General features: G+C 42.6%; 1 protein-coding gene across 2 annotated transcripts in view; it reads right to left on the bottom strand.

Moving 5' to 3' along the window:
* PPP2CA (protein phosphatase 2 catalytic subunit alpha) overlaps window positions 1–17,856 on the bottom strand; it is a 90,530-nt gene that overhangs the window by 13,439 nt on the left and 59,235 nt on the right. The window contains exon 1 of one of the 2 annotated variants that reach the window (XM_063120735.1): window positions 5,331–5,496. The exons of the other annotated variant lie outside the window; for it this stretch is intronic. Within the exon in view, the coding sequence (XP_062976805.1) occupies window positions 5,331–5,432 (102 nt within the window). The 5' untranslated portion in view covers window positions 5,433–5,496. Of the gene's footprint in view, window positions 1–5,330; window positions 5,497–17,856 lie in introns of those variants that run through there. 2 annotated transcript variants of the gene reach the window in all.

Below are 17,856 nucleotides of genomic sequence, written 5' to 3' on the forward strand. Positions count from 1 at the left end.
GGTAGAGCACTCAAATGCATGCTATAATTTGGTTCCAACACTTTGGGAGTAAGGTCATTATATCTATCTCAACTTGGATGCCATGAGTTCTCTAGTTCAAGTAAATGTGCCCAGAGCAGCGTAAGATTCAGTGTTGCAGAATAGCTTTCAGTTGTTGTAGCCCAAGAACATGAACAGAGTGTTAGACCTACCACATGTCCACTGAACTCCTGCCCTGGGAGCAGTCCAGGCTACCCCTCAAAAGGAGTTTGTGAGACTGCACCTAAAAAGTCTTCCCTGGACTCTGAAGATCTTATCCAACCAATTCTCTAGATCTCTCTCAGGACCCTCTTTGAACGCAGAATTTTGTATTTGTTTTTGCAAAAACATTTGAGTTTCAAAAAACAATTTGGGTATCACGTTTGTCTCTTCAGCTCTTTTTTGTCTGTTGTGTTCTTCCTTCAATTGTTCATCTCTTTTCATGGAACTAGTACCTAGCCCACTATGGTGCCCTGGAAAGTTCCATCTTGCCTCCAACAAGGCAATGAGGATTTGGGGTGAGGTGTCACCAGTACAGGATGACATCCAGTTGTGTATTATTATTATTACTACTACTACTACAACATTTATATACCGCTCCATAGCCAAAGCTCTCTGGGCTGTTTACAAGTATCATGTATCATTTACAGCAGTGGAAGAGCTGAACCAGTGTTTGAGCTGGTGATGGGCTTGATGCTAATAAACTGAAACTTGCTCCTAACAAGGTGAAGGTGCTATGGGTTGGTGACTCATCTACCTGCTCAAGAGAGGGTGTTCAGTGTATTTATATAGGATTGTTCTTCTACTAAGGATCAGGTTTGATGTCTTGGGTTGCACTTAGATCTAACTTTTGTCACTAGAGGCCTAAGTAGCTTCTGTGGCACAGACTGCCGTTCACCACCTAAGGCTGATGTGCATGCTGCAGCCTGTCACAGACAGAATTAGGTTGGCCATGGTTACCTATCCTCTGGTAACAACTATATTGTTTTTTATAATGCACAATACACAGGGCCAGCTTTGAAGACTGTCAGGAAACAATTTGATATCCTGAACTGACTGTTAACTGGGACCAGGCATTAGGATGACATTACACCAGTGCTTTATTCTTTTTCAGTCTGTTCTGGTACAATTTGAAATGCTTTGGCGGGGTTTTTTGTTTGTTTGTTTGTTTTGGTATACAGGTCTGGTGCAACTAAAGTCTCACAATGAGGTCACAAGTAAAGCGTTTTAATCACTAACTTAAAATGCTGACCTCACAAACAGCACTGAAAGCTTCATTAATTCTTATGAGAAGCTTTCAGTATTATGAACTCCATTTCCAGCAGGTTTCCATTAACATCTAATCTAATTCTGAATTTCAGGTCTGCTTCTTGATTGAGGTACTCTATTTAAAAAGGCAGTTACTTGTTATCTTTATATCTAAATAAAATCATAGCATTAAGGAAATAGAAGTCTATAATCCAGGCAATTTGAACTAGTGAAGAGTATTGCCATAAGGGGAAAGCAGGAGAATGGAGGGAAGGAAGGATAATTTTCTCTATCATCAACCCAGCAAGTAGCAGGATCTATTTTACTATATCTGCAGTATTTGTGTAAATGGGGTGATATTTCCTACTGTCACTTCTATGAGATTCCACCAAGAAGATCAGATTCAAAGGCAAGTTTAATCACCTTACCTCAAGACACTCTTGTTATTTATCTAGACTCACCTCGTAAGTATGTTGCCTTAAATGTCTGACTTTTCTTTATACTAAAGGTGATTCTTCCTACACCCATCTGTTAGTCCTTGCCTCGACTGAACAAGATATGCTGCTTATACTGAAAGTAATCCCTTCTCTTCTCTCTGCAGAATGAAAAATATTCTGAGTACACTCTCATCTACTAATACTAGGAAAAGTATTTCTATAATGATTAGCAGCATAACAAATAAAGCATTAAACCTTTTCTGTATGCTGATTTCCTTCATACTGTCCCAACCAACCTGTTTTTCTTGAGAAGACTCCCTTCCAGACCAAAGGCATTATTTCCTCCTTTCACAATTTGTCATCACCAAACCACATTTCCTAAGAGGCGTGGCTATACACATTTCATTTCAATGCAGGAATCATCCCCTCTCATACAAAACACAAGCATCAAGCACCAACAAGACTAGAATCAAACAGGGCCACCGAGAAACAAGAGGATGCTTTGGGAAACTGCAAGTTTTGCAAAAGTACATGAGGACTAAGCATGCTCAGTAGCCACAGTACATGAAATTAGGGGGGAAATGGGGGAGCAAATGAAATGGCTGGCTGCAACTCTGAAGAGGACTCCTAACTAGGTGACAATGTTGACATTTTGTTGCAGGTACCACTTGTATTTATCACTTTGCAGTCTTATTTGATTGGGAAAACAGGGTAAGCAAACTACTTTTATACTTATGAAAATATATGTGTGGGATGAAAGATGCCATTTCTGAGCTTCTGTAAAGATGAAAAGTTCTGTCCCCATAGTCTTGTCACCTGGACAGTGAAATAGCTCAGCATCAAGACATTGTAGGTATTTTCCTAGTATAATCTTTAACAAAATGATCTTGACATTAATAACACTCCATATAGCAAATGCTAGATCAACTTTCCCCAACCTGGTACCCTCTAGATGTTTTGGATTTCAATGCACATCAGCCCCAGTCAGCATGGCCAATGGTCACAAATGGGAGTTGTAGACCAAATCATCTAGAGGGCATGATATTGGAAAAGGCTGCCCTTGATGCACAATGCCAAGATAGTCAACTCTTCCAATTGATACTCATATTTGCAATAAAATCATTGTATGAATGAAAATCTACCTACAAGACTTCCATATATATATTTTCTTATGTCTCAACATTATAAACATATTTATATGCTATTGCCCAGTTGGAAAAGCTTTCTAATTTCAGTTCCATCACATATGACTGTCAACAGCAGGAAGAAGTTACAAATAGAGTGAAAGAATGCACAATCCACTAGGTATAACCATGTTGGCTACATCACAAGATGCCACACTTCATTCTGATATGGTTTTGCCTCCTTGCTTATATTCTTTTGACCTTTCTCTCCTACCCTAGTACCTATACTGCCTTCCAGAGTATCTACCCAGGGATCTGCTATGGGATCACTATGGGGGCACAAAGGTAGAATATGGCTGACTTCGGACAATATGCTAATCAAATTGGTGGGGGGGGGGTAGGAACAGAATGGGAAACAACTGTTGATTAACGTGTTATCTGAACTCAACCTAAGTCTGCCATATTAAAAACCAACCTTTAAGAAGACCAGATACATTATATTTTCCTACACTACTGAAATAACATGACACTACAAACTACCATGCACACACTGTAATAGCCAGATACACATTAGTCTCTCTTGGATATTTTGCACAAGATGAATAGACACACACTGTAAACAGCAACTAAGTAAACAAGGATGAATTCACTCAGTCAACAGGCACCAAGTTAGGATAACAAACCCAGAGAGTAATGCAGGATTTCTCCTCTCATGCTTTAGCGCCATATCAAACTACAAGGAGATCTCCCCAAACATGTATAGTTCAAAAAGCTGAGTTCTGTAAATTGATGTCAACTTTACAGTGACCCATGGTATGCTAACACTGTAGCCAAATAATAGAGAAATAATACATTGCAGTCCTGTTTAGAGCCACACATTGCACAGGTTGCTAATTAGGCAATTTTCCATCTGTCTCTTTACACCCCCCCAAGCAGAGCAGTTGTACATAGACACTTTCTAGTTTTATTCCTGAATCCCAAAAGTGCCTTCTACAGATTCCAACAAAAGTTGAATACAATTAAGTGCCCTCTGCCTAAAAGCCCTAGCTGTTGCACCACAGATTATGTTGAAAAGTAGATTCCAAGTAGTCTAATGAAAACTTACCAGGCCATCATATTAACAAGATAATATAAATCGCCAGAAGTTAGAAAACTCAAACCTCAATAATTAGAAAACTCAAACCTCAATAATTTTCACATGCCAGGTGCATGGAATAAATTATTTTGAATTGATGTTAAGAAAAGGTTGCCAATTTCTTCTCCCATAACAATCATTTAATTATAACATATAACATTTCATGTATTGAGTTGAGACAAACAAACTTCTTTTGTAAGTTACATTCTGAGGTGAAAGAATTCGACAATAATATTTACAGCCTTGTCTAGTGGGTTACTGCATGACTACAAGCAACTGCAGTACAACGAAACACATCCACAACCCAGGGTGAACTGCTTTGCCCCTTCTCACCCCCACTCGAATTCCAACAAAGAAGACAAACTCTCAAGACATCATTACCCTAATCCAAGCTACGATATTCTCAGTTGCTACTCATTAATGCTTAACCACCCGATTGTGTATTGAAGTAACCAGACCTTCTCTTCCCTGGTACAAAGCAGCAGATGAGGCTTTGGGTGGGAGACAAGTGTGCATGCTTGATGTGTATGTTTTAAGTACACTATACTCCTCTCAGATTTCCTTCTCACCAGAACTCTATCCACACCCACCCTGCACATATCAAGAGAAAAACCGCCCGCCGAGTACAACGGGGGGTTTCTATCAGCATATTTTCAGCGAAAGACGCCATTTTAGGAAGCAACGAAAAAAGGAGTGGAGGAACCGGAGAAGCGACAGGGGGCGCAGGGTAGCCGGGGGAAAGAGATTCCCTTAGCCAAGACCGGGTACTCGATGGGGTAAAAATACCTCAAGGTCCCACCACAGTGCTGCGGGAGGGGGGGGAATAGTAGGGTAGACTCGCAGGCGAGAATCCTCCGCCCTCTAGGACTGCACCTGCCAATGAGACACACCCCGCTCGCCGAGCGCCCTTCCTGTCCCCTTCAGCAGAATCCGGCCTCCAGGCAAAAGCCTCTATTCCTCCGTTGCCACCAGCTCCAGCCGCTTCCATCTTGAGCTTTCCCAGCCTTTCCGTCCTAATGGGCCGCCGCTGTGGTGGTACCTTTGGCGCCCACTCTGAACTCCCCTCCCACAAGGATCCTCCGGCGTCTCCCACGGCGAGATCTCCTGCCCTCCCTCGCTTCCCCTTTCCACCTGATAAGGCCGCCTGAGCAAGACTTCACCCTCCTCGCCCGGTGCCGCCGCCTCCCCGTCGGCCCCCACGCCAGCCTGGCTTCCACCGCTTACCGCTCCCTCCCTCCGCCTTCACCTGAGCGCCTTTCCCCGGGAAACGCTCCCAAACAGCCTCCCTCAGGCCCCTCCTCCGGTTCCCCGCACAGGGTCTTCTTCCCCGCGCCGCCGCCGCCGCCGCTTCCCCCATTCATTACCCACCTTCTCACACAGGCTCTTCACCTGCCCCTCAGAAAGCTGCTTGCACTCGTTCAGCTGCTCCACCCACTGGTCGAGCTCCTTGGTGAAGACCTTCTCCTCCATCCTTGCTGCTCACGCCGCCGCCGCTCTTTCTTTCCTTCCTTCTTCCCTCCCTCGCCGGCTCCCACCGCCCCGTCCCAACCCCCGTCCACCTTCGCCCTTCCCCTTTCAGAGATTGAACTCGGAGGCTGCCACTCGCCAGGAAAAAAGCGATGGACGGAATGAAAGAGGCAGCACTGGAAGGATGTGTCCCTCAGTCGCGGCGGCGACGGCGGCTCTTGCGCTCCCTAGTTCTGCCCGCTCCGTGTAATGGCTGCCGCGCCTTGACGTCACCCACTCGGTTTCCACCCTCCTCAGAACAGCGAAGGGAGTTTTGCGCCTGCTCAGACACATTACCAAACGAGAGTTCTACGCATGCGTCCGGGGGCCTCCTTACAGGTTAGAATGCAAGAGGGTGGTACTGCCGTGAGAAATTCGGCGCATGCGCAGAAGCTGCAAATAGGCTATATAGCCGTCATCCCGATCCCGCTTCTTCTATTTTCCTTGGAAAACCTTATGGGATGTCAGGAAAGTTTATGTGAGAGTAAGGATGCTCCCATAGGGGAGGAGAAAAAATGGCTAAGAAATAAAATCTATGGGAATTGTAACCTAGGAATAACAAAGGTAGCCGTGTTGATCATAAGAAAAATTCTAAAATCCGTATAGTGTAAATGATTCTTTTATTGGTCCAACTCAAAAGATCACCAAAAGAATTGCGACTTTTTTTAGAACGTCCATTTGGCTTATTAAAGGTATTACACAATATAGATTTTGGAACTTAGAAACAAAAACTCAGAATAATTATTTTGACTTCTTTTGGGTGACCCTTGACAAGATGCCATCTGATGCTTCACTTCTGTCCCTATCACCACATGTGCTACCAGCTCCCAGCAATTTCCTCTCTCAGCCTTCCTGAGCCTGGTCCTCTCCAGATGTTTTTGACCTCAACTCCAAGCATTCCTTACATTGGCTATTCTGGTTATTGGGAGTTGAAGTCCAAAACTTCTGAAGGGCACTAGACTGGGGAAGGCTGCCTCATAAATTGGATAGATGAGATAATCTGGGTAAGATTGTTCTAATTTTCTAAGGGCACAATCCTGCGTTGTTCATATGGGTAATAAATTCTACAACTCCCAACATTCCCTAATCAGCCAAATAGTAGTACTTGCTGTCTAAACATGCATAGGATTGCACCCTAAACTAATTTGCCAAACTGAATTTACTTAATTGGTAGTATCACCACTGAAAGAATTACTGACTCTGGTTTCAATTTTTCAGAAGAAGCCTTGTATTTTATCTCCTGAGATAGAGGCTACAAGAAATGTGTGATTACATCCAGCTCTATTCCTCCTCTTCACCAAATCCAGGGGAGGCAGTGGGTGTTCTGAACCAGTGCCAGGGTGTGGTCACAGACTGGATGAGGACCAATGAACTGAGACTCAATCCAGAAAAGATGGAGGTACTGTGGATGGTTCTTCTGCCCAGCTGAGTGATATTCAACCTGTTCTGGAGGGGTTTGCACTTCCCCCCTAAAGGATTGGGTTTGTAGTTTGGGGGTGTTCTTGGATCCAGCACTGTCATTGGAAGCACAGATGGACTTGGTGGGACAAAGCACCTTGGGCTGATATACCAACTACAATACTATCTGAATATAGCCAAGTACAGTTACCCATGCTCACACAACCTCTTGTTTGTATTACTGCAAGGTGTTATATGTGGAGCTGTCTTTGAAAATGGTCTGGAAACTTCAACTGGTCCAAAATAGGGCAGCAAGATTGCTAACAGGACAATATGTTAACAGCCAATATGATCATATTATGCCAGTGCTTTATGATATGCACTGGCTGCCAGTGCATTTCAAGGCCAAATTCAAAGTGCTGCTATTGACTTACAAAGCCCTAAATAGCTTAGGACAAGGTAAACTGAAGGATTGTCTCCTTCCATATATACCTGCCCAGACCCTGAGCTCCATCTGACGAACGTTTTATGCACACTCGTTACTGGGCACTCACGGAGTTTCCTCAGGTCCCTCACATGACATTGTCTGCTCTCGTGCACCTTCCGGCCTTCCTTGTGCCACAAGAAAAACCAGAAAACGTCCGGTTGCTGCTCTCTCCTGCTGTGTGTGGGAAAAGCAGTGTGATTAAAATGCACTACTGAATGGGTCTCGTGCTCATTGTTTACTTCCTGTTTTCAAACAGGAAGTAACTGAGCGACGAAACCAGGAGTAGAGAAGCCACGGTAGCCAGTGTTTTTTCCCAGGTGTGATGGAGCTTCCTAACATCATTCTTGGAGGCCCTTCTCTGGGTGTCCCAGATGAGGTGAGGTGTGTGGCTACTAAGGGGATGGCCTTTTCAGTGGTGGCATCACAGCTGTGGAATGACCTCCCCAGAGAGACCTGGCACCTCCATTGGTCTTTTTGATGCCAGGTAAAGACCTTTTTATTTTCCCACATTATTTTAGCCCTTCGGTATTAAAAATTGTGTTAGTACATTATTAGATCATTGCACTGCTGCTGTTTTTTTTATCTTGATTACTACTTTGGTTTTATTACATTTTAAACCTATAGTTTTGTATTATATTATGTTTTAATATTGTATTTTATGGTTTTAAGCTTCGTCTTAGACCTTTGGCTAATGGGAGGTATAGAAATGTAATAAATAAAAGTTGGCATGACAGTTCAGAAAAATATATTTCCTCTAATTTAGATTCTTAAAAAGGGCACAATACAGTATCTAAACTGAGGCGGGGGGGGGAGTCGTTATTTGGGAAAGAAATTCTGTTCCAAAAGGGTGCTTCCAGACATTGGGCTCTTACTGCTACCAAAGAGAAGACATTGTGCTGCTATTGCATCTTGTTGTGAACTGCCCAGAGAGCTTCGGCTGGGGGGCGGTATATAAATGTAATAAAATAAATAAATAAATAAATAAATTTCTTAACTGATTTTTCTGCAGTAAGAGAAAAGACAGAAGAAGCGGTGGGAAAACACAGTTCTGTGAATGAGGCAGGGCGATGGTGCCATAAACTCCTATGCCTGCCTACCGGAAATAATTCCCACTGACTTCAATAGGACTTATTCCTAGGTAAGTATGTTTAGGATTTCACCCTAGTTGTACTAAGAATCTTTATATGAACAACTGTTTGTAAAGTATGTGTGTTTATGGCTGCGTGTGTATGAGATAGTTTTAGAGTACCACATAGCAGGTTTTAGATAATATGAGTATTTTCTGTACTGTTTATGAGGAGGTTGTGACTTGAATTAGACGTTAAATTAATCTTTTGTAGGGGGAAAACACACACCCAACAACCTTGTGGCTCTTGAGTGCCATAAAATGCTCTGTCATTTTGACTTGAATTGGAAATGAAATTAGCGCAGAGATGAGAGGGAAAGTTTTTCTTTGGCAGCAATCTTTAAAAACTACGTGAGCCAGGCTCATAGACTTCCTTTTGATGGCTAGTGCTTATAAGAAAGCAAAGCAGTGATGGGTGCTACAGCATTTGAGGTAATTCAAGAGGAGACCTCTTGTGTACTTGTTCATACAGGCTATATCTACAAGAGACTATTCCTCACTTTTTCAGTGAGGGATTGCTTTCAGTGTGGAAGGCAGTGGTGTGCTTTTCATTGCTTTTTAGAGAGGGGGGAGTAGTTCAACTGAATTGGAGTCCTGATTTGATAATGCATGGACAACCATCACTCTTAAGCTCCTCTCCTAGGATGGCCGTCTGAAAGCCCTTCCATAGGTGGCAAAGATGGAGAACTATTTCGAAGTTGCAAATTTGGGGACAAATTGAATTTTGCACTAGCAGAAGCTTCTTCCAAATGGCATTAAGAATCTGCATTGTATACAGCCTACCTAGATTACTTACTGTAGGAGGATGCAATCAGACAAGATTATAGTTTGGACAAGTATATTTCAGCTAAGAATATTTTTATGCACCTCTTTAAATAATACATTGTGAATTGATGTGCCAATGCAGCATCTCATAGAATTCGCCTCTTGGAAAGAATTAGACGAAATCCTGTCTTTATGGAAGACAATGGGCATTGTGCCATTGACTTCAACATATCTCAGTCTTATTTCACATCTTTCTCTTTTTCTTACAAGTGGTAGTTTAAAGTTAATTATATTCAAATTAATGCAGGTGCATACACTGAAGAATGAAATTACAAAGTGAATCATGGCTGAAGAGGAGGATTAGAGCAGACTGGATAAACCTCTGATGCAGATTGTAGTGCATTCTTGTATCTGCTGTGGGGAAAGCGTTGGTCTAGTTATAGAAGTTATTTTAACTCACTTTATTAATCAGAAATGATTGATAATGTGAAACTGAACAAAGCAACATTTTAAAACAATACCATCTTCGAAAAACCCTCTTGGTGAAAGTGAGACATAAGCCAGGAAAAGAAAAGGCATAAAACAAACAGATAATCTCAAGCCTGCTAGCTTGTAATATACATAGTGCAATCTTGCCAGAAATTACATGTGTTAATTCCGTTGTTTTAAATGCGACATACATGCGTAAATAGGTGGAAGATTGAAGCCATACTGATTGTCAATAGAGATGTGCTGCTGACATCTTTAGACGTACTAAAGATGTGATTCAGGATGTAATTTACCTGTTAAACTCTGTAGCACGTCATACTTGAATCAATATAATTAAAAGGGTGTCAGAAACACATACAACTGACTTGTCCTTTCAGTTTCTTAACATCTAACCTATGAATTTCAGTTGCTTACTGCTTTATCTTTATTTATTATTTATTTATTAATTACATTTCTATACTGCCCAATAGCCAGATTATGTTCAGAATATGTTCTCACTAGCTACTTAAATACAATGCAGGAAAAGTTATTTGCTACCAAGCCGCATTGAAATAAATGGGATCAAGTTTGCTGTTTGTGAAAACTAGATTTTAAAACAGCAAATGGAGTGGCAAACCTGTGTCAGGACTGTAGCACTTCAAGGAGATCAATGACAAATATCCATGTATAACATGCAGTTTGGCCCTCAGATTGCAAATGATTCTCACATGAAGGCATGTTCCTCCTCGAAAACCGATTTCTACCCATGGTAAACTAGCATGTCAGGAGAAGGATTGCCAATGCTCATAAAGCCCACTGACACATATCCTTTTCGTCTCAGCCATGTGGGAACAAATGATACTGCCAAGTGGAGCCACAAAGAAATAATGTCAGACTTTGAAGCTTTGGGAAGTAAACTCAAGAACTTTGGGGCCCTCAGGGTTTCAGCGGCTACAACAATAGAGCTGGGTGTCAGCAGCATATTAAGTTTCACCTAACTGAACTATAGGAATTGAAAGATACGCAGAACCTATGCATATGTTACACATACATGTTTATTGATCATGAGGTGGTGGCATGGAATTGGCATGGACATAGGTCAGAGGTGATAAAGGCCTACAAATAAAGACCTACAGCAACACAGCAATAGTGGAGCTTAGGTTATCATGCTTGCAGAATGGTCTGGAGAATCAGAAAAGAGGAACTTAGGAGAGTACAGAGATGGGATGTTTTGGACAAAAGTTCAAGGATATAAGAAAGGAGGAAGTTGGGTTTTTGGGTAGAACGTGTAACTGTTACTAGGGCAGGATCTACACTACTGCTTATAACGGTTTATAATGGTTATGACAACTGTTCAGGCCCAGGACACATTACATATACAGGTTTCATACCATTTTAAAAGGGTTATATCCTGCTTGGTGTAGATCGGCCTTAGGAGATGGGGATGAACAAATGACATGGGAGAGGTGGTATGGACAGGCAGGGGCATAACAAGTATAGGGACCAATCAGTGACTGAAATGGACATCATAACCAAACTCGGCACTTGGGGTAGGAGGATAATAAGACATGAAAGGGGAAGGGTGGAGTGACTCCTGCCTGGGAGTGGATGCTAGCAGAACGTTGTAATGGAGGGATATTGAGCTTCAGGCCTGCGGGCCAAATCTGGAGCCCCCAATTTGGCCCCTTTTACCTTCAGCCTCGCCCATCACTGGAATGCAGCCCCAGGAGCTTCTATGGAATTGAATAAGGCCCTCGGGCGGAAAGAGGATCAACACTTCTGCTATGATGGGTAATAGGGGGCGAACAACGGACCAGGATTTGCCTGTGGGGTGAGATGTGTAGGGCTCATCTCAAGCAAGCCCTGTATATGTTATTTTCTCTCTGACTATGGTCACAATGACAAGACTAAAATCAGTTCCTACCGAATCTCCAGTCTCAAGCATGGAAAACTTGCTGGTAGCCTTCAGTAACTTGCCTGAGAATCTTTGGGTCGTCTAAGGAGTGTTGTAGAAAAATAAAATCAATATAATTAGATGGTATCATTCAAAGACTGAGCTGGACCTCCTGTATTAATCTTCCATCCCTCTCCCTGCTCCCCCCCTCTCTCTCTCTCTCTCACACACACACACACAGAGAGTCTCTCTCTCCCTCCCTCCCTCTCTCTCCATAGGCTGCTGTGTGTGCACATTCAGAACACGTGCCTTCATCTGTGGGATACCATCATGCATGTCTCTGCTTGATCCACAGGCTGAAAGTGGCTCTCCCAGCAGCATTACAGAACAGAAACTGTAACTCGTCATAGCACTGGAGTGCTTACTCAGAGGTATGATATCTGTACATTAAAATAAGCTCGGAGCCCTTGCGTAAAAGCAGGGCCAGAGTGATATTGTCTAGGAACAGGGAATTTATTGCTGCTGAACAAGCTGATCCTGGCCTTGGATAGGACTGAAATATCCTGCCTATTAATAATACACACACACTAGAACTCTCCATGACCTTTCCTAGTGTCCATTGCATGGATTCATGAATGTGAATCCTGCATCCAGGGCTGCATGTTCCTGCCTGTGTTCAGGGGCAACTGTGCTTTTCTGTTCCTTGGTTTTCACTGGGAAAGAATTAAACCACAGTGAAAGCTGGCAGCTCCAGTTTTATTGGGGCTGTGAATCCATTCTGGGTTTCAGTCAGAATCAGTCAGAACTCCAAAGGAGCTCTCCCAGGTACTGAATGCTGTCCCCAAAATAGGCTCGGCACTTTGGAGAGCTCCTTTAGAGTTCTGGCTGATTTTGACTGAAACCCAGAATGGATTCACTGCCCCACCACAATCGGAGCCACCAGCCTCCACAAGCTGAGGGAACTTCCTCTGCCATGATGACATCATGGCCCAATCCTATCCATTCTGTTCCCATAATTCCCAGCCAGCATGGACAGTATTTACCATGCTGGCTAGGAAAGTCAAAAGTTGCACTCCAACACATTTGGAGGAGGACATCGAGTTAAGAAAGGTTTGGCCGGGCCATGCAGCTGGACTCTGCAGCATCAAATCATTTTTAGATAAGAGAGGAGAATTAGTCATTATGTATATAAGAAAAAAATCCTTGCAAGTGGTATTGGGCTGGGTCATGTAGCCCTACACCATTTAGAAAATCCCCTTTCATCCACGGGCCATGGACTTGCCCCTTCTTTAAAGAAAAAATTATTACCGTAGTATTGTTTTACTATTTATTTAATTTCAATTTAAAGAACGCTAAATAATATTACATGTCATGTGTACACCACTTTGGCAGGGCAATGGTGCCCACAAAGGCAACATATAAATCTCTGAATAGACAAACACCTGAGCACATACAAAGTGCCTTTCCCTAAGCAACTACAACCCATTTCCACAAATGTAGGCAGATTTCACATTGCAGCATTATTGCACACTGATGATGATGTGTGCAAATGTAAGATAGAATGTCAGTTTTAAATGTGCTTGCATCCGTTTTTGAAATCAGTGGATGGTCCTCCAAGAAGGAATTGAATTTTAACCATCCTGCATTTTTCTCGCCTGTTATCAGTGAACAGATGCTTTCCGTCTAGAGCACATCTTGAAGTCACCCACCCACACTTCCTGCATAGCTGCTTGCATTTAGGCCAACATCCAGGTTAGGCAAGCAGCTGAGTGTCTTCTCCCACACCATCTGGAGTGTGTGTGTGTGTGTGTGTCATTTACTGTGGGGAAAGTATAACTTGCAAATGGTAGTGATGGACACTGGAGCATCTAGATAAGTCTTGCTGATCATACAGGCAGTCGAAGCTGTTAGCGAATCCCAAGTGCTTAATTTCTAGAAAAATAAATGCCAGTGGTCAAATCTGGAAATCAGTGGTGTAGTGGTAAATTTTGAAGTGCAGGTGCTCATCATGACAGTCGCAGAGCCAATGTGAGTCCAAAACTTCATTGAGCCATATCAACAAACCAGTTGTAGCAGTTTTTATTAGATTGTATTATTAGATTGTACGCCTATGCAGCAGGGTCTTGCTATTTACTGTGTAATCTGTACAGCACCATGTACATTGATGGTGCTATATAAATAAATAAATAAATAAATAAATAAATAAATAAATATAATAATAATAATAATAATAATAATAATAATAAAGTTTTCCTCTCCACTGGGAGCAGTCCTTTTGTCAAATTAATGGGTCTCAATTGCCCATTTAAGACCAAGCCACCCCCATTACAACAGGAATAGCTCCAACAATATACTGTTCCTGGTAGTGCACCTCCCCAATGAGGATCTCCACTAAGCTCAGAAAGAACAGGGAAAGCAGGGTGAGGAGATGGTGTTTTACTGCTTTAAATTATATATTGTTTTAACGTGGTTTATGGTTTATTTAGCTGTGTATATTTACTGTTTTATACTGTATGCTTTTATCTGTATGCCGCCCTGAGATCTTAATGATATAGGGTGGGATATAAATGTTTTAAATAAATAAATAAACAAATAATCAGAATCTCCTGGCACTTCGACCCTGTAAGCCTTGGCTCCACTACACTGCCGAAAATGAGATCTTCCGATTTGGAATCCGACCCATATTTTTGCATGTAAACTAAAAGAAAACTTAAACGTTTGGCCCTCTGTCAATAATTAGACTTAAACTAAATGTGTTTGTGTATTTGTCTGTCTTTGTATTTGGAAAATTAATAAAAGGAAAGGAAAAAACAAAAAAGCCTGGGTAGAATCCTACTGAATTCTGCTAGAAATGGAAGCAGAGAGAATATGTTCGAATGCATTGTTAATCTGTGTCAAAAGTCTCCTGGCTCTACATTCCCTGATTGACATACCACATAACCCGAGGCATACTTCCTTGTTCCCTGATCATTCATTTACAGGAGCTCTTGGAACATGGAATGTTTTGTGAGGGATAAACAGGCAGTTACCATGGAGATAATATGATGCTGGCGCTTTGCGTTCCAAATGAAATTGCATGTGTCTGGCACACCACACATGGCTCGAACAGACATAAAATCCTACAGTGCTTTCCCCTTCCTGCATGACACACAGGGAATCTGTCCCTGCTCTTTCTACCTACACAGGCGTGTTCTGGCTTTGAGGGATGCAAGTACCTGGGAAGAAAATCAAGACCCCAGAAAATAACGACTCTCACAGGCCCTGACCCATATAAATGAACCTGGAGGAGGGCCTCAAATTATGACCTCTGGGTCAGGGTCGTTAAAGATGGCACGAGATACCCTGAGCCACTTCTTAAAATAATGATTAATTATATCATGTTCTTTTTAAAGTATGGAATAATTAAGCAGACTTTCAGGATGTTAAATAAAACGATACTATGCTCTGAGGCTTAACTGAGGCAGCAGGCCAGGCAGAGTGGTGTTTGCCTGCAGTCTAACACAGTAAAGCAATTTCAGCCATTGAAAACTGCTGCTGTGAAACAGAAAAATGGGAGATGTGTTGCTAGCAGCTTAGCAAAGTTTTTGCAAAGGAGCTTCAGTTGGGGAACAACAAAGAATATTTGACACCTTAAAGAGTAACACATTTATTATGGCATAAGTTTTTCATGGATCAGAGTGCACTTCATCAGATACATCAAATTATCAGATTGTCTGGAATGTACAGATACACATGGATGAAGAGCAGAGGTGGAAAACTACCCCACCAGTTGCACTGAGTATAAAAGATTTTTTTAAAAAATAATTACAAGTTTGCTGCCAAATTTCAGTGGCAAACCGCTCTGTAGCACTCAGTAGTACTAAAGGGGTTCAATTTTGCTTGTTTGCTAGCTACCTTTTAGCACTCCATAGCTGCTATAGAGCACCATTTTGTATAAGTTTTTTTAAAAAAAATTCGGGGCATAGCAGGCTGCGTGCTGCCCACCCCTGGCGTAGAGAGAGAAATGCAAGAAATCGACTGTGCTAAATTGTGTTAAAGCTCAAATGTGAAAATAATTACAGTGACTGTTTACAAAGCAGTGTTGATCATAAACTTTCTGGCATTGGTAACGTAATTAGCCCCTCTCGTGGGCAATGGTTTTTTGTTGTTTATTTGTTCAGTTGCTTCCGACTCTTCGTGACTTCATGGACCAGCCCACGCCAGAGCTTTCTGTCGGCCGTTGCCACCCCTAGCTCCCCCAAGGTCAAGTCTGTCACCTCCAGAATATCATCCATCCATCTTGCCCTTGGTCGGCCCCTCTTCCTTTTGCCTTCCACTTTCCCAAATTTTGAAGTGCAGGTGTTCATCATGACAGTCCCCATAGCCACATCCCCAAAGAGAGGACAAAAATGCAGGCAGCTGTGTTGATCCATATCAACAAACCACTTCTAGCAGTTTTTCCATCACCAGGAGGTCTTTTGTAAAGCGAATGGGTCTTAATTACCCACGTGAAACCAAGCCACCCCATGGCTTGGGACTTATTTTAGTGGTCTATTCCAAGTATGACTAAAAACATAAGAGCCCTACTGGATCAGGCCAAGGGTCCATCTAGCCCAGCATTCCGTTCACAGTGGCCAACCAGCTACCCATGGGAGACCCACAAGCAGGACATGAGTGCAACAGCACCCCCCTGCCCATACTCCCTAGCAACCAGTGTACATAGACACACTGCCTCTGATACTGAAGGTAGCATATAGTCATCAGGACTGGTAGCTATCGGTAACCTTCTCCAGGATTTTATCCAACCCATCCAAATTGGTGGCCATCACGTGGAAGTGGATCACATCTCGTGGAAGTGGATTCCATAGTTTAACTATGTGCTGTGTGAAGAAGTACTTTTATCTGTCCTGAATCTCCCACCAATCCGCTTCATGGGATGACCCCATTGGATTCTAGTATTATGAGAGATGGAGGCAAATGTCTCCTATCTCCATACCGTGCATAATTATCTGTTGTCTCACGTCAAACCTACAAGTCGTAGAATCGAATTTCCTGGTAAATTAGAGTTTCACAGGATAGAATGCAGAAGGGCATTGCTGGCAGTTGATAGCATACGCCACATTGGAAAATGAGCAGGTAAATGAATCCTTGATGTAGCTTACATTTATTAGGTATTGTAATTGAGTTGCCTGAATAGATATGTGGATAGAGTTGGCATCTGGGTTTGTTGCAGAGTTTATTCCCTGTATTTGTGTATCAAATGTGTGGTCTGTTGTTGCTGAGTAGCAGCTGTTCCAAGTTAGGGATCTGTCTGCAAGCAAGGACTGGACTATCCCACACACAGCCTTTAAGAGGGAAGTATCTCTGGTCAGGATGGGCTGCCAATAATGTATATGTTGGAGTAGTTTTAGCTGGGAGCTATAAGTGACAAGTGGTGTTCTGTTGTCATATCCATTATGTAGTTGCACAGTAGTATTCAGAGAATGCCCCTGCTGCATGGACTGGTCTAGGAACATGTTGAGGTTAAGAGGATCAAAGCCAATTTGAAAACCAACACCCTGAAGGGATTCACTTAAGTGCCTCATGTCCCTCACTACACTTTTTGTTGTGGAGAAGGGTCCCTCTAGGAAATGACTAATCTCTCATTTGCTATTCTTCTTTCCCCAGAATTTATTTTTGTCCCAAAGAATGCATTTGGAATTGCGCAACTTCCATCTGGGAAAGTATTTCCTCTCTCTCTCCTGAGGATTATGTGTAAGTTGTCAGCTTGCCTGTTTCCTTAGATCCCAGGAGGAAAGGCAGAATACAAATGCGGCATTATAATGTAAATAAATATCTAGTGAACATGTCAGTCAGCAGCCACTTGCTTCTGAGCAAACCAAAAAACTGAGAAGAGACCAGCGTAGGCTTTTTCTGTATATGACAGAGGCCCTGTCTTCACAGTGCCGAGTTGGCACTGCCTTCCCCCAAACCCTACATTTTTTCATCAGGTAATCCCAATGACAAGGAGAGAAAGCGGGGTTTCCGGTAGTCATCCGGGTATTGGAGCCACCCCCTGCCCTCTTCCTGGTAGAAAGTGGCCAATTGCCAATCGCCTTCAACCAGGAGCACTCCTGGATTGGCTCTGGAGTGAGGTCAGATGGCAGAAAAGCTGTACTGACCTCATTCCCACTGAAAAAGTCAGGAAAAGTCCCACTGAAAAGACATTTTCAATGTGCAGCTTTGCAGGAAAGCCCCATGGTGGCTACAAATCTGCAGCTGCGTCATATAA

This window comes from Elgaria multicarinata, chromosome 3, assembly GCF_023053635.1.
Source record: "Elgaria multicarinata webbii isolate HBS135686 ecotype San Diego chromosome 3, rElgMul1.1.pri, whole genome shotgun sequence".
In the NCBI taxonomy this organism is placed as follows: domain Eukaryota; kingdom Metazoa; phylum Chordata; class Lepidosauria; order Squamata; family Anguidae; genus Elgaria; species Elgaria multicarinata.